General features: G+C 42.6%; 1 protein-coding gene across 2 annotated transcripts in view; it reads left to right on the top strand.

Annotated features, from left to right (window-relative positions):
• foxj3 (forkhead box J3) overlaps positions 1-15,506 on the top strand; it is a 71,616-nt gene that overhangs the window by 36,485 nt on the left and 19,625 nt on the right. For both annotated transcript variants that reach the window (XM_076760693.1, XM_076760685.1), the window contains exon 3: positions 15,232-15,306. In XM_076760693.1, coding sequence (XP_076616808.1) covers positions 15,232-15,306 — 75 coding nt within the window. The remainder of the gene's footprint in view (positions 1-15,231; positions 15,307-15,506) is intronic.

The following is a 15,506-nucleotide window of genomic DNA, read 5'->3' as shown; positions in this document are numbered from 1 at the left end:
GAATATGAGAGGCCAAGGCTGTAGGATCTGTCAGTGTAGTCAGGTCTGTTGGCTCGCTAGTTTCCTCTTGTTACCTACTCTCCTTAGGTCACTGCCTTAGTGAGCCCCAAAGACTATTTAATAACTGGGGAAGGGGTCAGAATCTGTAATTCTATGTCTTTTCCAGATCAGTCCATTTATTTATGTGGCGACTGAGATCATCACCTCCAGCAGGCAGTGCCCTTGCTTTGTCACAAATCCGTAGCCTGATGTGCGGTTGGGCAAGACAATCAACGCCAGTGTCACAGTTACAGTTGTGAATTGCGAGGAATTTGAAGCACATTTCAGAACAACCCATAACTGGAAAAATCGTTAGCTTGTTCTTAGATTTTTCAGAGGGGGAGATGAAGGGCCATGGGGAGCTGCTCAGAAACCCTTTAGTCATCGTTCCATGGCCAGAAATATTTAGACAAAAATAGCACTTTACTTTCCCTGTTTTTTAACTTAGTTTTCCCAGTGAGTGGCCTTTTGCCCTCCATCATTTTTCTACTTAGTTGGCTGTCGCCTTTGTGGAATGTAACGTACAGTAAGAGCTTAATTGCTGTGAATGTCTGTGAATATTGCTACCCCATCATGGATTTTCTGAAAAGGAAGAGGGAAGTTTTTGTCCTTTTTTAAATACTTTCACTTTTTACTTTTCTTCCTCAACTGATAATTATTCTAAAATCAGTCATGAGCTGACAATAACTGCAGGTAAAAACAAACATTAATCAGCGTCAGACATCAGGTGACATCCATTGTTAGTGTCTGTATTTAAAATAATAAAAAAAGAAGCTTCGCTCTTTAAACAGCTTTCCCAAACTGGAGAAACATCCATGTCATCAGATCCTTTGAGAGTGGGCCTAAAGTTGGTGACATTACCCAGCTGCGTCAGTCAGATGAAACGGAACAATTTGAATGTAAATCAGATTAACAGTTTAATCGCTGTTCTTAATCAATGCTGTGATATATTAAACTTCCAGTAACCACAGTATGAATACAAATTAGACATGTTCACCGTCGTAATAAGTTGGCTAACTTGGCTAACAACTTTGTAAATGTAAGCATCCTCAGGCTGCTAAAAGGGTACAGCACACACAAGCTGAGTTGAGCATGCACAGTCTTCAATAAAACTTTATTGCCTCAGCAATTTGTCTGAAGATAATGAACTCTGTGTCTTGACAGTCCTCAGTACTATATGGAACAGTGATAGTTCCCTTCCTGTGTCCTAAAACAAGTGAACAGTGCACTCAGTGAACTCTGTGAAAAGTACCTGAATGCATCACCATGTGTGATATTTCAGAAGCAAATTGTCTTGGCAAAACTTTGTATTTTCAGGATCAACTGCTCTCTGTAAATGTGCTTAACTTGCGCTAAATGTACGCAGCCTAATACAGTCAGAGCATCTGGATGCATTAGTTCAGTGATTGGTTAGGGTAAAATCAAATCCTCCCCTCCAGGAAACTGCTAATAAGATGGCAATGTCAGGCTGAATAATGGAGGAGTACCATAATGGCCGTTCAGTCTGAATATCAGGCTACCTTTGTTTACATTGCGATCACAGATGGTGCCTTTTAACATAGCCTCTTGTATGTGCACTGATTTTTGCCCTGACAAGGAGGCAGAGAAAGGAGAGGGGTACGCTGATGAATTCTGCACGCTATAAATAGAGCACAGCCCTCTGAATCCGCCTTTAACACTGAATCTGCCCTGTTAAATTTGTCTAAGCTGCGTTAGACTGGCTACTGCTGCCACTGGATCTGTCCTCATAAAACATAATTTTCACAACTATTTCGAGTAAACAAGGTGTGATTTAATTAAGCAAATATTTATACAAATATCTTTTAGAATGAGTGTGATTGATTGATTTATTGTTTTTTTTTTTTTCAATTTCTCCTGGTCTTTTTTAAAATGTAATTAATAATATTCATAATTAAGGTAGCCTGCTCTCCCTGAAGAACGGTTGCCTCCTGTGAAGCGTGCAGCTAATTTATCTGCCAGCACTGTGGCGTACACGCAGCGTTTCCTTTTTGGAAATGAAAGGAAAAGAGGCTGCAGGACTAATTAGCAGAGGCTGGAGAAGGATCTTTAAAAACAGTCTACAGCAACCTGGGACTGTTGATAGGGTCAAAGGTCTGTAGCTTGACTGAGGTAAGCCCTCCACTGAGTATCCACTTAGAGCGACTGGGAGCTCTGCCATGCCGCCTCACATCCCGACTGCAGGTCATTCACATCTGATAGAATTTTTTAAAAGGAGTAGACCGGCCCTGGTGATTGCCATGTTGATAAAATCTGCATGGCAAGTAATTATCTTGGGAGTACGTCTGGCCGATGTTGTTCCATTTCATCCTAGTTTCAATCCACGCTCTCTCTTCTCTGGCAATTATTTAACCCCCCTCACCTTCTGTGTCAGCCTGCCGCGGCTAATGGCTTCACTCTGCTCTTCACAATCCCTGCTTTTCTTTTTTCTTTTTTTTTTCTTTTTTTTTTTTGGAATGGAAGGCGAGCAGCCGTGTGTCTTTACACGATGCCGCTGCTGCTGCCTGGCATTAAATGCTGCTTATTGATAAAGATGTCATCGTGGCAGAGGATATGTAGGAAAGAGGGTTTTTTTTTTTGTCCTCTGCCTTGTCAGAGAAACAGGATGGTTGTCTTTTATCCCAGAGAGATATTTGATCATCCTGCTGGTGCGTCCTCAGTGGGGTCAGCGGTCTGTGAGAGGGGGACAGTGACACAGCTGTGGCAGCCAAGTGGAACCAGTGATGGATGACATGCCAGAATGGGCCACGCTGCCTTCCCAGGCGCCTGTGTTGACAGGCTTAGCTCTCGCATCTCACATTCAGCATCAGTAGGGCTAATCGCGAGTCATGCTGGCCACAGATGTGACACGTGAATATCGCTCCTGTAATTGCTCATTTGTCAACGTCACATTCTCAAAGAGCAGGTTTCCGCAGCCATGTTATTGAATGGAACTTGCTGTAATGGACAAACATGAAAAGAAGCTGATGAAATTAAATGGGAACACAGGCAGCGCAAGCATTTCGCACTTTGCCATAAGGTCTTCACAGGCAAAGCGTTGCTGGTGTTTAAATCAGCTGTAATCAATATTTTATATTAACAATGGATTGCATGAATCACATATGACGTGAATGGATAACACATAGGTGTGTGTGTATATTTAATGTATATGTGTGTGTGTGTCGATTGCTTCCAGTGGACAGTATTTTAGCTGAATTTTAGGTTAAAACTGATGTTTAGCCCAGGGCCACTTATACACATTATTTCTCTGGATGAATATGATGAATAGTATAAATGATATTAATTTTCTTTTTCCTTCTGATATCCAGTAGTGAAAGCTACATTCTATGTTCCTACAAATGTGTTGGCTCCTTTCTAGGAGTATGTAAATTGTTTTGTGAGCGTGTGTGTTCATGTGTGTGCTCGCAGTGATTATAATCCAAGCCCTGGCTGTAAGCCCTTCAGCCTGTGCTCCACCAGCCGCAAGGCCACAGCCTCTCCCCACCAGTTAATTGCATCTGAATTAGTCCATTAATGTGGCCGTGTAGAGGGATGAAGGGGTGCACGGAGGTGTCTGGCCTCTTTTGACCACTGCAATGTATTATTAATGGGTCAGCAAGTCTGGCAGCTCTGCATTAACTTGGCTAATGGACTGTAGGGTGGGTCTGTGATTCCCTTTCAGAAGGAAATCAAATCTAATACATATAACAGAAAAAAAGCTTCTCTTAGGCTTTTTTTCTGAGTTTGTTAGTGAGAGCGGCGCAGTGATTTAAAATGAGCCGTTGCTTCTCGCCGTTGCTTTATGGATTTGCTCCTGACTGGCAGGTTACTGTGGGGAGTCCAAGGTTACACTGAGTCATTGCCCTGTCTCTGTCATGGACATGTACAGCAATGTACTTTGCTAATGAAAAGCTAAGTATCAGATCAGATTAATAGAGATGATGGTAAATGGCTTACTTTTTTCCCTGCTACTGTAGTAGCCTTCAGGCCACGTGTGCTCAAGAGCCCGGGGAATGTAGGAGTGAGTTGCATGACAAGAACACAGCCGAATAAGAAAATAAAACCCTTTTATCGAGCTGATCTTCATCTTTTGCTACTGAACACCCAACCTTTTTTAGGGATACTTGCATTTTATTTTATTTTGGAAATAGACTCAGCAACACCAGGCAAAAGGAGGTTCCAGTCGCCCTAGTCGTCCCTTCTTTTTGATATTCAGATGCCATATTGAGACTGATGCAAGAGTTTCTTTAGCTATATCAAAGTTAATGGAATCCTTTTTTTCTGCACAGAAATAATGGTGTATATGGCTATAGTCACTGTTTGTTTTTCAGCCGTCAGCAGTCAAAAGAAAATGACTATGCAAAGGCAGAAGGTTAAGGAGTGCATGTGACTGTTGTATTTACTGTAGTCTGATGGTAATGTGCATATTGAGCAGCTGCATAAGCTCGATAATGTTTGTGTAGACATGCAGGAAATATAAAAGGTCAAAACGTCTTAGTTTTTCCTCAGCTCGATATAATGTGTTTTCAGTAGGTCTGTTTTACATTTTCTCTTCCAAACAGCACGTTTTACAGTCTTGGTATTTTGGTGTAAAATTTTCTCCTTTCTACATAACCTTACAAAGACAAGGATACACAGTACATCGAAGGAGCACACAAAAGGCTTTCTGTGCCGTTACTTAATTTGTCTAACTCTTAAGTGGACAGTTGGCACTACCCCGTCACCATTAGTAGCTGCAGTCAGTTCTTCATTGTTAGTGGGCACTGTAGTCAGCAGGCTGCTGTGAGCCATTGTCAGAGGATAGCATCAGAGGCTCTTCTTCTGGCTGATAATTAAGTGGCGTACTGACAAACGGCTTTCATCAGATCCCTCATGTGGAACTGAGAGCATGCGAAGGCTTTCAGGGAGGATAAACCAGAGGACGTCACTTTGCCTCCAATCTTTCATGGCCTTGTGCTGCCTCTGCAGTGGAGGAGGAGTGGAGAGAAAATGCGCCCTGTGTAGCACAGGAGAAAAGTGTGAGCCCGCGTCGCTCAGAGAACCAGACTCAATTTACAGCGCTGTGCAAGGCGGCTCTCTTTGCTGATATTGTCAGTCCGTACTGTACCGGTTTCCCAGTTTGTCTCGGGTGACCAAGCACACAGTATGTGCTACTGTACGTCTTTTTTCTCCATTTGAGAATCTGTCAATTATTTTTGTTTCCTCAAGGCTGATATGACTTGTGATGACTTTACGCGCCGAGTGCGTGCGTGAGAGAAGGTGGATTGACAGGGCTTCAGCCAGAGTGCGCAGTTACGACAATGACCCCCTTAAAACGTAAAATGTCCTTTCGTCCTCCGTAAATTCAAGGTCAGACCACTGCTTTTTGCAGACTTCTCATTCTGACATTTTGTAAACTGCATCAACATGGATTGTGTGCGTTTGCCAAACTGTGACAGAACACTGTTGTCTGTTACCTAGAAATGTTCATTATAAACTGGTGTCTGTGTGCTTGGCCAAAGCAAACGTTTGCTAACATTGCATCAGCAGCTGAAGTGCAGACTGAGAACTAACTACATGATGTCCAATACTACTGAGCCATCATTATGAAATATAATTCCACATTTGAATGTATTTAATGATTAAAGGAGCAAAAAGGTCTTTTTAGGATTTGCAATAATGTAGCTGTTGTCGCTAAATGTGAGCGACAGTAAATAGGTCTGATTTTCTAGATATGGATAAATTCTTTAAGGTTGACTTCAAGCATGATTCTTGATTTTCTGCAGTGAATGTTGCACACTTGTTTTATTTTCCTGACTTGATTTTAGTCCTGCCAGGCCTCAACCTTTTCGTTCCAGCCTAATTTACTGTGTTGTACTGACAGGTTTACTGTTCAGTAGTGTTATCTATCACTCAATCCTGCCAATTTCCAAAGAGGTCCGTGCCCATCATCATTTCTCCCCAATTCTTCTTGGTTCATTGCCAATGACAACCCTGTGGAAGGTCAGAGACGTTCTGAAATAATCCACTTAATGGAATAATGCTACACTTCGGCACGCCGCGCTGTGCAGTAGTATAACAAGTGTAGCAACACCAGAGGTTGTACAAAGCACTTTGACTGTGTGCAGTTTGGCTCTGAGCGAGAGAGTGAGACAGAGTGGGAGAGACACAAATATCAGCAAAAGAGAAAGAGAGACAAAGACAGATAGCTCTCTGAAGGACTGTGATCAAATAGGCCTCATATGAGTGGCTCAGGGCTTTTGTTGTAGTGTGACCTGCCATTCAGTGTTGCATTAAGTGAATTTTTCCCCCACAGCTTTTGAAATCTGCAGTGACTGCCTCCCAATTTATAAGGGGAATGCTCGAATTTCAAACGCAGCATTCAAGCCAGGGCTGTAACCTCAAGTGCACCTAGAAAATAATGCAGAAGTTTTTTATTTTTTTTGTTGTTGTTGTTTTTTTTTTCTTTTTTTCCTTGAATTTTTCTGCAGGTCCGTTCCAAGGTTTGGCCTTACAGCAACAAAGCAGCTAGGGAAGGGAATGTGGGTGCATGTGCCTGAGTGAGATTGAGTTCAGAACATTTATATTGGAGCTTTTGGTCTCTAACCCCACTGCTTCTGTTGAAAAGAGAACATCCTTGGTGCAGCATTCATAAACTTCTTATATGCCACTGGAGAACTATGGGGTTTTTGTTTTGGCTCGGCCTACTGTCTGAGCTCTATAGGAAGCAGTATCCCTGGATTACCCTCAACAAAATTACTTGGCAAATAAAGTTGGATTGCTTTGCTTACTTGGTGTTGTGGAAGATTCCACGCGATCAGAACAGGCAGGTAAGCTCATGGTGTGCTTTCACAGTATGTTTGCAGACATCTTTGGTTAATGTGTATCTCATGGTGGTTGATAGTGATGTCTTGGTCTAATAGTTATTGGTGATAGGCTGGTGTTGCTGTACACAGCTGTTAGCTCGCTAGAATAAACGTGTCCCCTTACACATCTGTCCGGGGTGATTCTCTTCCACTGATGAAGCACATTTTGTACCTGCGGCCTCCCCTGTCTGTCCTCTTTACCTTTCCCGCAGTTTGAATGTATGGAGCTGGCCTCTGGAAACAATACACCTGTGGTGGCTGATGCAAACCAGTGACCTCAGTTGTCATCTCAATTGGCTCCCCTGTAGTGGCAGGGGAACTTTGACAGCTTTGATTCTTTTTTTCCTTCTTTCCTCCTTGTTTTTATTTTCATTAATTGCACTCTGTGGCTCTTTAAAAATCCCTAATAATAAAGTCTAAGCACCTCACTGTTGCAAATGAAAGCTTTTTTGTTGTCCCTGTCACTGTTCTCACTTCTCCTGATAACATTTTCTTTTTGAGTCCACACGTGTAATCGCTTATCAAGCTAATTTCTTTCTTGCATGTATTGCCCTCATTATATTAGCCTGCCAGTGAAAAATGGGTTTAATTTAGGCAAATGCTCACTGTTGGACGAGGGGGAGAAAAATACAATTTCCCCATAGTGTCATCTCCTTCTGCAGAAGTGGCTGTTGAGTTTTAATTACTATAATACCTCAGTGTGCTACAGCAGATGACCTGGGTCTATATGGCAAAAGTTAGCGATCATTTTGATTTTTCCAGCTTGCTCATTTTCTTTTGTCTTTGCATTATGGATGTAGACGAAGAGCTCTCCTAGCACTGAATAACAGGTTATTATATGTCTGACAGATTTGACCTTGGTATGTATTTTTCTGTGGCAGGCAAGCAAACTGTTCATGTTTTATTAAAACTACATACAAGTGAGTAAAGATCACAGACTAAGGGTTTAAAACCTAGCATGCCAACATATTACTACTAGATGGCAGGGGAGGCAGATCAAATGCCTTTGAAGATGGTTAGAAAAAAAAATCAAGTTGAAAATCGTTATAGTTGACTTCATTGGTATTTGAGTGTGGGCTTTGGGTCTCTCAGTAGCTTTGCTCGATGCAAGAGAGCTTTGTGGTGTGTGTTGGGAGACTTCTGGAGTCTGACAGTGTGTTGACGGTGGGGGAGGGGTCACTGTGGTGAATAAGGCTTAAGTATGGCTAAATAGAATTAAATATGTCTTTAACATGTGCTTAATGTAATTGTTTTTGGCATTGAAGCTCGGGAAAACCTACTTTGCAGTCACTTTTGGAGCCCTTAAGGCAAGTTTGTCTCATGATTTTTTTTTTGTGTCCATGTTGTGAATGCGTGTGGTCAAACAGGAGGTGGTTTTAAGTGCTCAAAATGCTGCGGCCTGACACTCCTTTGTCATCACACTGCAGGTTTTCATCCAGTCAGTCAGAAGAGCCTCGTACTGATGGCCTTAAGGTCACAGCTCTTCTCACAGCTAACAGGATTAAATCATCTAGTGATTGCACCTCAATGAACTTACCTTTCTCTACCTGTGTGTGTGCGTGTCCAATATTTTATTTTTATTTTTTTAAGCAGTGCCTTGCTGAGCGAATGCTGTGGCATCCCACACGCCTTCCCACACCCACTACAAATAGATAGCGAAGGTGCTACATTCCGTGGCCTTGGTGCAGATCCCCGAGGCTGAGGAGTACGCTCTGTGTTGGTGGGCATGTCACTGGGTCCATATAAAATAACAAAGGCCTAAAAATACAGTAATCTACCTGTGTGTGTGTGTGTGTGTGTGTGTGTGTGTGTGTGTGTGTGTGTGTGTGTGTGTACTGATTCACTTCCCATTTCCTGTATTGTGGGCCTGCTTGCTGCACTCACTTCTTACCGATTCTATTGTCTCCTTGTTCGTTCGTTCGTTCTTTCTTTGATTCTTTCTTTCTTTTTTCTTTCTTTCTCTCTCTCTTTCTCTGGGTTTGTCTTGTCTAAAATGTATTTATCAATAATATTCGTCAGTTGGAGAGAGAGAGAATTTTCTTTTGCCAAAATCTTTCACAGAAGGAAAGATTGTTTGGAGTTTTTGCCTTTGAAAAATAACTTAATAATTGTTAAAATAGTTGACAATTAATTTCCATCAATCGATTAATTCTCTAGTTATCTCATCTCTAATGTTTGGATAATTATCACAATATTATTGTTGTTCTCTTCCTTTTTTAGTGCCTGTACTTAGAGTTGTTATGACACTGTATGTCTTATATCATAGTTTTGATTTTGGCACATTGTTGAATAAGAAAACAAAGCTAACTACGTTAAAATCCACCCTTTTTATTTCCTTTATTTTCAGCAGGATTTTGCTCCTATTTTTTGTTTTTTGAAAGGTCAAAAAAGGCAAAAATTGTGTTGTGTTTTTTGACTGGGACGTCGAAAATGCTGCTTTCTTCTAACATGCAACAGCAAATGCGTGGTCATTTCAGACGGGCTTCCTCCCATGCATGAAATAATTTCCACACTGTTTCACTGCTGTCTACTGTGACATCTCTTTTTAGTAATACCTGCAGTCCATCAATATTACAAACACTATTCGTGTTCATTATACTCGCCCAAAGGTCTTTCCATTTGTTTGGCTTTTGTTTCACCCACTCATTCATTCACTCACTCACTCACTCGCCTACTCAATGATCAGTTCTTTCCCTCCCTCTCACCATTCATTCCTCCAAGAGATATCTGTATTTTTGAACAGATCTGAACCGTGTTTCTCAGCAGTGCCTCATCTTTTATATCTCTCCATCGTTCAGACTTGCTGACAGGTCAATTAGAGGTTGAGGTCCTATCCTCCAAGCGATGGTACTTGCAAGAATGTTTGCTTTGGTTTGTCTGATTTGTCATTCTCCCCTCATCTGTACAGACACTCCATACAAGATATTAGATGTGGCAACACAGGCCTGCGTAATATTTTTACATGGCTGTTTTTTTTCCCACTCTAAACGCCCTGTGGTACATTCTGTCTTCTATTTCATTGTTAATGTGAAAAGACATGTTGATTTCATACAAAATGGGATAAACTTGTGTGATTGGGTATGCAATGTCACCTAAACTAACCTTGCCGTACTCTGAGCTTTAAACTGTGCTTCCTTTTGCTTTTCTTCCCAGACCTGCTCTTTATTAGAAATGTGAATTTAACTGGTGAATCTTTTCAACTTGGAATATTTGCCTTTATGAAAAGCTCCTGTAGCAGAGGTCATTGTAATGTTTAACCACTGGTTCCTGACACTGCTCGCCACACCCTGTTTTCCCACACGCTGAAATGCTAGGGAGAACACTTTGATCACAAAGACGGCAAATCCAGAAGCATTTAAGTTCTTCTTAACACTTTAAGAGCGCCTCTGGGTCATCTCAGACTCTCACTTGGTCTCAGGAATGTTTCAAGTAAACTCGCAACTGGACTGCTGCCTCTTGTTGCGTTTTGTTAGTTGTGGGAAATATAAGAGTGGGCCGTGTGTTGGTTTGTTAGAGCCCCCGCACATTTTATTTTTCCTTTATTTTATTTCATTTTTTAGCTTTGTCTAGAGGCATATAGTTGAGAGAAGATGGTTTGAATGTGGGAAGGCCAGGACCTTACGGGGGCATTGATTTACTCACGTTGGACCACAGTGTGACTCTTCCTCTCCCTCGGTTGCTGGTGTTCGTTCCTATGTCATAACCGGTATGTGTGCATACATGTGTCTGTCCCAGCATGCCGAGTTCGTTTCCTTGGGTCCCTGACCGTGTGCGCAGGGTGCCTCCTCCTCCCCAGCTGTGAGGAGCAGGGCTCTGACATGGCCTGTCCCTTTAGCTCACTCTGAACGTTTGACACGTCGAGCGCAGAGGTCAGCCTGACCTACTTTCCCCTGGCGGCCCTTCTGCTGAGCTGCAGCGCTCCTCAGCGGGGGGGCAGCGAGGGCGGAGCTGCTTACGCCTCCACTGCTGTCCTGGTGTGTTAAATCATCGCCATTTGTTAGGAGACACGTTCCAGTGTGTGTGTGTGTTTTAAGGTGTGTAGGAGGCATCCCACATACACAGACACACGCACACACAGGCTTGTGCTGAGGTTGGATATGAAGTGCTCTGTGGGGGTTGCAGGTAGATGCTGGGCAGCACTTGGGCAGGGCCCCTGCAGTGAGCTCTGTCTGACTCACTTTGTGTACCACTGTTCACACCCTCTGACCTCTTCTACCTACTTCACTTCCCTCTGTACTGTAGGTCCACTTATACCAACTTAGCCCACTGCCTTAAAACAAATGTTTTGTACTCACACAGACTAAGATGGTAAATCTAAGGAGCTGCTGCTCAAATGCTGACATATTGTTTATATTCACAGCGGTAATTGGCCCTAATTTTTCATCAGCCCATCGTTGTCTTACTCTCCCCTTTCTCTCCTACTCAGCAAATACACTATGATCTATCAAATGCGGCGACTCTCTCTGTCGTCATGTTTTTCTTTTTCTTCCCCTGCTGCTGTTGTAATATTTTCAAGTCCCCCTTTGTTCTGATTCATCTCTCTGCCTGCAAATGACCCACAGCCTGTGAGTTTCAGAGCACACATGTGTCTGAAGCAGTGGAAAGAGTTTATCTGACACAGTGTGGGACGTTGCGGGACACAGGGACTGTCAAGAGGAGAAAAGAGCAGGCGGGCAGAGTTCATTAAAAAATAAACTTCTAATGTAGCGGCAGGCCTTGGTTGGTTGGTTGTATCAATGATTTAGGCCCAGCAGAAGGTCCTTAATGGATGGAGCCACCTCTCTGTGCAAGTTCAGCTGCTTCTGTCCGCCTGGCATCAAGTGGCACACACACTCTGGTTTTAAGTACTTAAGTGTGGATGGCATTGTGCAGCTTGCATCACACACCCTCCACTCAGACGTTCCCCTGTTAGACATGTCTCGGGGTTTTAAAGTAGCAAAGGCTGGCTAAATGGAGAGCCTCGTATCTGTTTGTCACCATCCACTATACATGATCACGTTCTGCGCTCACATTGTTTTATTCATCTGAATTAATGTTGAACTGTGACAAGGCAAGGGACAGAGTGTGGCTAGAAGGACAAGGCCTGTGTAATGGTGCTGTCACTGTAGCCTGTGTAAAGTAGTCCGGCTGAGCCTTGGACAAAGAAGAGCACCTATGAGCCCGAGAGTAGGCAGGATGTTTGTGGACTCAACATTGGGGTCAGTTGGTAAGGGCCTTACTCCAAGGGCCACCAGATCACTATTGCTTGCTTGTAGTGATTGGATACACGTCAAGTCTATGTGACGTTTCAGATCTGACTGTGTTAGTTTGGCTTTTTGTGGCTGTATTACATTCAGACCACAGAGGGTCCTGATGACACTGCAAGCCTGAATGCTTCCATATCTAGTTTTGAAGATCTGATTGTAGTGTGACCAAAATATATTATGGTTTGAGACCTTTTCATAAATGCATACTGGTGCGTAACAGAGGCTGGAGTGGTCGATAATGTTTTGTATGCTTGTGGTAATAATAAGAGAATTATATGATTAAAATAAGAGAAACAAGATCTAAAACAATCAATCAACAGAAGATGATAATCTGATAATCAATTCATCAAGCAGTTTCAAGGAAATACGTTGCATTCTAACATATTTAATATTTGCCTCTTTTTTGTGTTTTATGTCAGGTTCAGATAAAACAGGACATTTGAAGAAGTGACGGCCAGTTTTCAATTATTTTATTTTTTTTTCCTAGACCAAACGATTAATCGGTTAAGAAAAAAGGAATTGATTAATTTAAGATGAAAATGATCATCAGTAGGGTGGACCATGCATTTTTAAATTTGAGATTCTTCTATTTTGTGCAGGGATTTTTTAACAGTTTTGAGTTTTATTTTGAGTCCTTAAATATTGGGGTGTGTGGGTGTAGGACAGCTTGCTGGTTTATGACCTGTGAGACTCCGTGTCTCTTATTACCCCAACTATTGTATTTTTTGCTGTTCTTTTTCTATAAGGATTCGATTTCCTCAGTTCACGTATTTGGGTGATACTCCACCCAAAATCTTTTGCATATCAAACACTCAGCCCTGCAGTCTTGAAAGGTGACTTAATATTTTGCTTCTTCAAAAACAACAGCAGCTGTAGTTATCTTGGGTTTGTGTCTTTAAAATTGTGACAAGACAAGTGACAAAATTTCCTACTTCACAATCCACTTCTCTGCTGTCCATACTCATACTCATTATGTTGTAAACACACATTGTGAGGCTATTTATGCAACTTCAGGTAGAGTTTTGCAGTTTCAGGAAAGGAGATGTTGTGACATAAAAGGATCTTCTTTAACCATATTTTTTGGTTGCACATTCCTCCACCCCTGGGAGCTGCTCCACTAAATACAAAATAATCTATTGCTAGAGCGGCTGTCCACTTATCAGAAGGTCGGTGGTTCGATCCTTGGTGATGATCGGTCGATGGTACATCCTGGCCTCGGCAGTCTACATGTCGAAGTATCCTTGGGCAAGATACTGAACCCCAAATTGCTCCCAATGCTGTGCCATCCGTGTGTGAGTGTGTGTGATAACGCTAAACATTCGCCACATGAATATAAGTGTGAATGCAGAATTGTGTTGTAAATGCACTTTGAGTGGTCGTCAGACTTCAAAAGCGCCATATAAATACAGTCCATTTACCATTCACATGCATAGGCAAAGCAGGGAGTGGATCATGATTCAGGTGTGTTAAGTGGTTCCATTGGACATTTTTCTTCTGCCCTGAAAACTTGCCATTTTTACATTACTTAAATATTTTGCAGACACTTTTACCCCAAGTGGCTTACCATAAGTGCAGCCCTCTTAAACAAACAACTAAAAGCATGTTCAGAGCTACAGTACGATCGCTCAGGACGATAATACGAAATGACGCATACTAGCATTGTGTGTCAAGGTGTCGTTTGAAACACTGGGTTTTCGGGCTGTGACTGCAGAGACACAAAAGAGGAGCGCTGTGACTGAGGTGAGTGCTCCTTTGTGCAGTGGTTGCACCAGTGTGCAGGGTTTGGCCGAGGTTTGGAGGTCGGAAGAAGCCGTTCACTGCACTGCCCTGCAGGCGAGTCTTCAACTTGAACCCGATGTGAGCTCCAGCAGAGATCTAATGTCGTGAACAGATTTTGGGGGATCCATTGTAACGAGAATTCTTTGTGAAGGGAGTAAAAACTGCAGCCTTCTTTCAAGCCTACAGGGACAATTTTTTGAGCTCAAAAGATAGATTTTGGGGTGAGTTTTGCTTTCAGAAAATATTCCCTTCTGGCACAAGAACAGAATTATTTTGACTATGGCTCCAGTTTCCCCCTCTATATATTCGTGTTGGGGAACATTGTTAGACTTCTTCTGGATTGCGTTGGCATTTCAGAGTGATTTAACCATGGAGATTGACAGCATTACAACGAGGCTGCCATTATCATCCCTCCTGTGGTATAATTGCCTATACTGTTGAACAAGCAGCTCCCATCTTTTGCACTTGGGGGTCTCTCTCTCTCTCTCTCTCTCTCTCTCTCTCTCTCTCTCCTCTCTCTCCCCTCTCTCGCTGTGTGCCTCTCTCTGCTCATCTCCTGCATCCGTTAAACTCATCAGAGAATCCTACAGCTTTTCAGTGTGGCCATCTGTCAATACCACTCCATAAAGTGGAGTGGAGAAACGTGTGCATCCATTGGCTCTTGTAAGCCCTCCGCTGGCCTGCCTCCAGCTGGTTCTGAGGGCCTTGCTGTAGCTGGTTAACCCGGGCCTGGAGCATCGCTCCCTAGCCCTTGTGGCTACTTCAGCCCACCTCGCCTCCCCAATCAGGCAGCTGAATGAACCTGCCTCTTCACTGCCGTGGAGTAGCTTGTAACACTGTAATGAGTTAACTTTCAGAATGATCTACATAATTTATTTCCTGCCCCCACAGGAGCTCGCTGAAGCATTAATTAATATCAGGCACTGGTATCAGCAACTGTCCCAGCGTGGGATTCCTTCTGGCTTCTACTTTTGGCACCCGTGGAATTCACTATATATTTGTGCAACCAGAATGCAGTTTGTTGGACATTGATGAAAGATATTGCTTCCTGGTGGCTTTGTACACAGATTGAGCTCCTGTATGTGCGTGCGGAATGAAATCTGGATCCAGTTATAGGCCAGATCTCATGCTACTGAAACCAGCTGACCTTGATGACAGGAGCTGTGACTAAACCTAAAAGATACATGCTAACAAGTTGAATGCCTTTGTTTCTGCTGGCTGTGATGTTCTCCACACTAAAGCACTGCAGACTTGTTTGTGTAATCTGGTTTTTGATATGTGTTCATTCACCTTGCCACCTCTCTCTCTCTCTGTTTCCCCCACAGAACTCAATACGGCACAATCTGTCATTGAACAAGTGTTTTCTCAAAGTGCCTCGCTCCAAAGATGACCCAGGAAAGGTGAGACTTTTAAACATGAATTTGATTAGAAACAGCGAGGATTGCATGTTATTATTAAAAAGAAACACAAATACAAGAATGTGTTTAGTTTCTCAGCTGGCACAATTTGCTGTTACATTTTTTTTGCTGTGTATCATGCTATCTCTGCTAGAAAAATGTTACCTTTGAACGGCTGCCAGGACTCTGACAGTCTGGAAATG

Source organism: Chaetodon auriga, chromosome 2 (genome assembly GCF_051107435.1).
Source record: "Chaetodon auriga isolate fChaAug3 chromosome 2, fChaAug3.hap1, whole genome shotgun sequence".
NCBI classification, from domain to species: domain Eukaryota; kingdom Metazoa; phylum Chordata; class Actinopteri; order Chaetodontiformes; family Chaetodontidae; genus Chaetodon; species Chaetodon auriga.
This window is presented reverse-complemented; position numbering and strand designations above follow the sequence as displayed.